Raw genomic sequence first — 1,241 nt, 5'->3', positions numbered from 1 at the left:
CGCGGCGCGCCGCACCGCCCGCGGGCACCCTTCGCGGCGGGGGGCAGCGCCTGCCCCGCGGAGCCCATGGACTGCGACGGCGAGCACCACGGCGCGGGCCCCGAGGACGGCCTGGAGGGCGAGGCCGCGCGCCCCGCCTCCGCGCGGCACCAGCCGCCGCTGGGCGGCGGCTGGTGCGTGTACCACCCCGCGCCGCTGCGCCTGGCCTTCCTGGGCCAGGGCCGCGCGGGTGCGGTGGTGTCGGCGGCCGTGGCGGCGCCGCACGCGTCGGCCTTCCTCACGCGCGGCCGCGACGAGCCCGCGCCGCGCCCGCCCTCGCGCCTCTGGGAGCGGCTGGAGGCGGCGGTGGCCGCCGCGCGCGATGCGCCGCGCGAGGAGCACGACGCGCGCGTCAAGCCCATCGCCATCGCCGTGGAGCGCATCTTCGGCTCCCCCGCCGCCATCTGCGCCGCCTTCGGCCTGCGCGACCGCGTGGGTCTGGACGCCGCGCTGCTGGACAGCGTGGCGCAGGGCATCGCCGACCTGGAGGCCGCCTCGCGCGGCGAGACCGGCGCGGGCGTGCCCCCCGCGGCCGGGCCCGCCCCGCTCGGCCAGGCGGTGCCGCCCACCACCTGGCTGTTCAACGGCATGCACCGCGGCATGGAGGTGCTGCTGTCGGAGCTGGAGCGCAACTCGCGCCTGCTGGGCACGCCCGAGCGCGCGCAGGTCCTGCTGGCCGCCTGCCAGTCGCTGCTGCTGGGCGACCCGCGCTGCAGCCAGTCCCTGGTCCCGCGCCTGTGCGGCGTGGTGCTGGCCGCCCCCGCCACCACGCGCCACCTGCTGGTCAAGTGGTGGGCCGAGTGCCCGGCCGCGCTGCTGGAGGCGCGCGTGGTGCGCCCGCTCCAGCGCTACCTCACCGACGAGTTGTACACCACCAAGAAGCTGACGGTGAGCGTGATGAACGTGATCAAGGTCCTGGCGCGGGTGGAGGAGGGCAGCGCGGCGGGGCGGGTGCTGCCCCCCGACGCCTTCTACAACGAGCTGATCAGCGAGAAGCTGGACGTGCTGGACCACTACGTGGCCTGGCGCCAGACGCACGACACGCCCGCCCACGCCCCCGGTGCCGACGGGCCCTTCAGCTTCTGCTCCTACCCATTCCTGCTCAACCCCCGCGCCAAGAGCAAGCTGCTGCACACCGAGGCCCGCATCCAGATGGACCAGACCGTGGCGGCCTGCCGCGCCGAGGCCGCCGCGGGCGGCGA

General features: G+C 77.2%; 1 protein-coding gene across 1 annotated transcript in view; it reads left to right on the top strand.

Moving 5' to 3' along the window:
* Positions 1–1,241, top strand: part of F751_5500 (Ubiquitin-protein ligase E3A) — a gene marked incomplete at both ends in the record, with an annotated part of 7,825 nt that overhangs the window by 3,425 nt on the left and 3,159 nt on the right. Inside the window, 2 exons of the mRNA XM_011403895.1 lie at positions 331–501; positions 646–1,056. Coding sequence (XP_011402197.1) covers positions 331–501; positions 646–1,056 — 582 coding nt within the window. The remainder of the gene's footprint in view (positions 1–330; positions 502–645; positions 1,057–1,241) is intronic.

Source organism: Auxenochlorella protothecoides (assembly GCF_000733215.1).
Source record: "Auxenochlorella protothecoides strain 0710 unplaced genomic scaffold scaffold64, whole genome shotgun sequence".
Taxonomy (NCBI): domain Eukaryota; kingdom Viridiplantae; phylum Chlorophyta; class Trebouxiophyceae; order Chlorellales; family Chlorellaceae; genus Auxenochlorella; species Auxenochlorella protothecoides.
The sequence above is the reverse complement of the archived record's forward strand: the minus strand, read 5'-3'. Positions and strand labels throughout refer to the sequence as shown.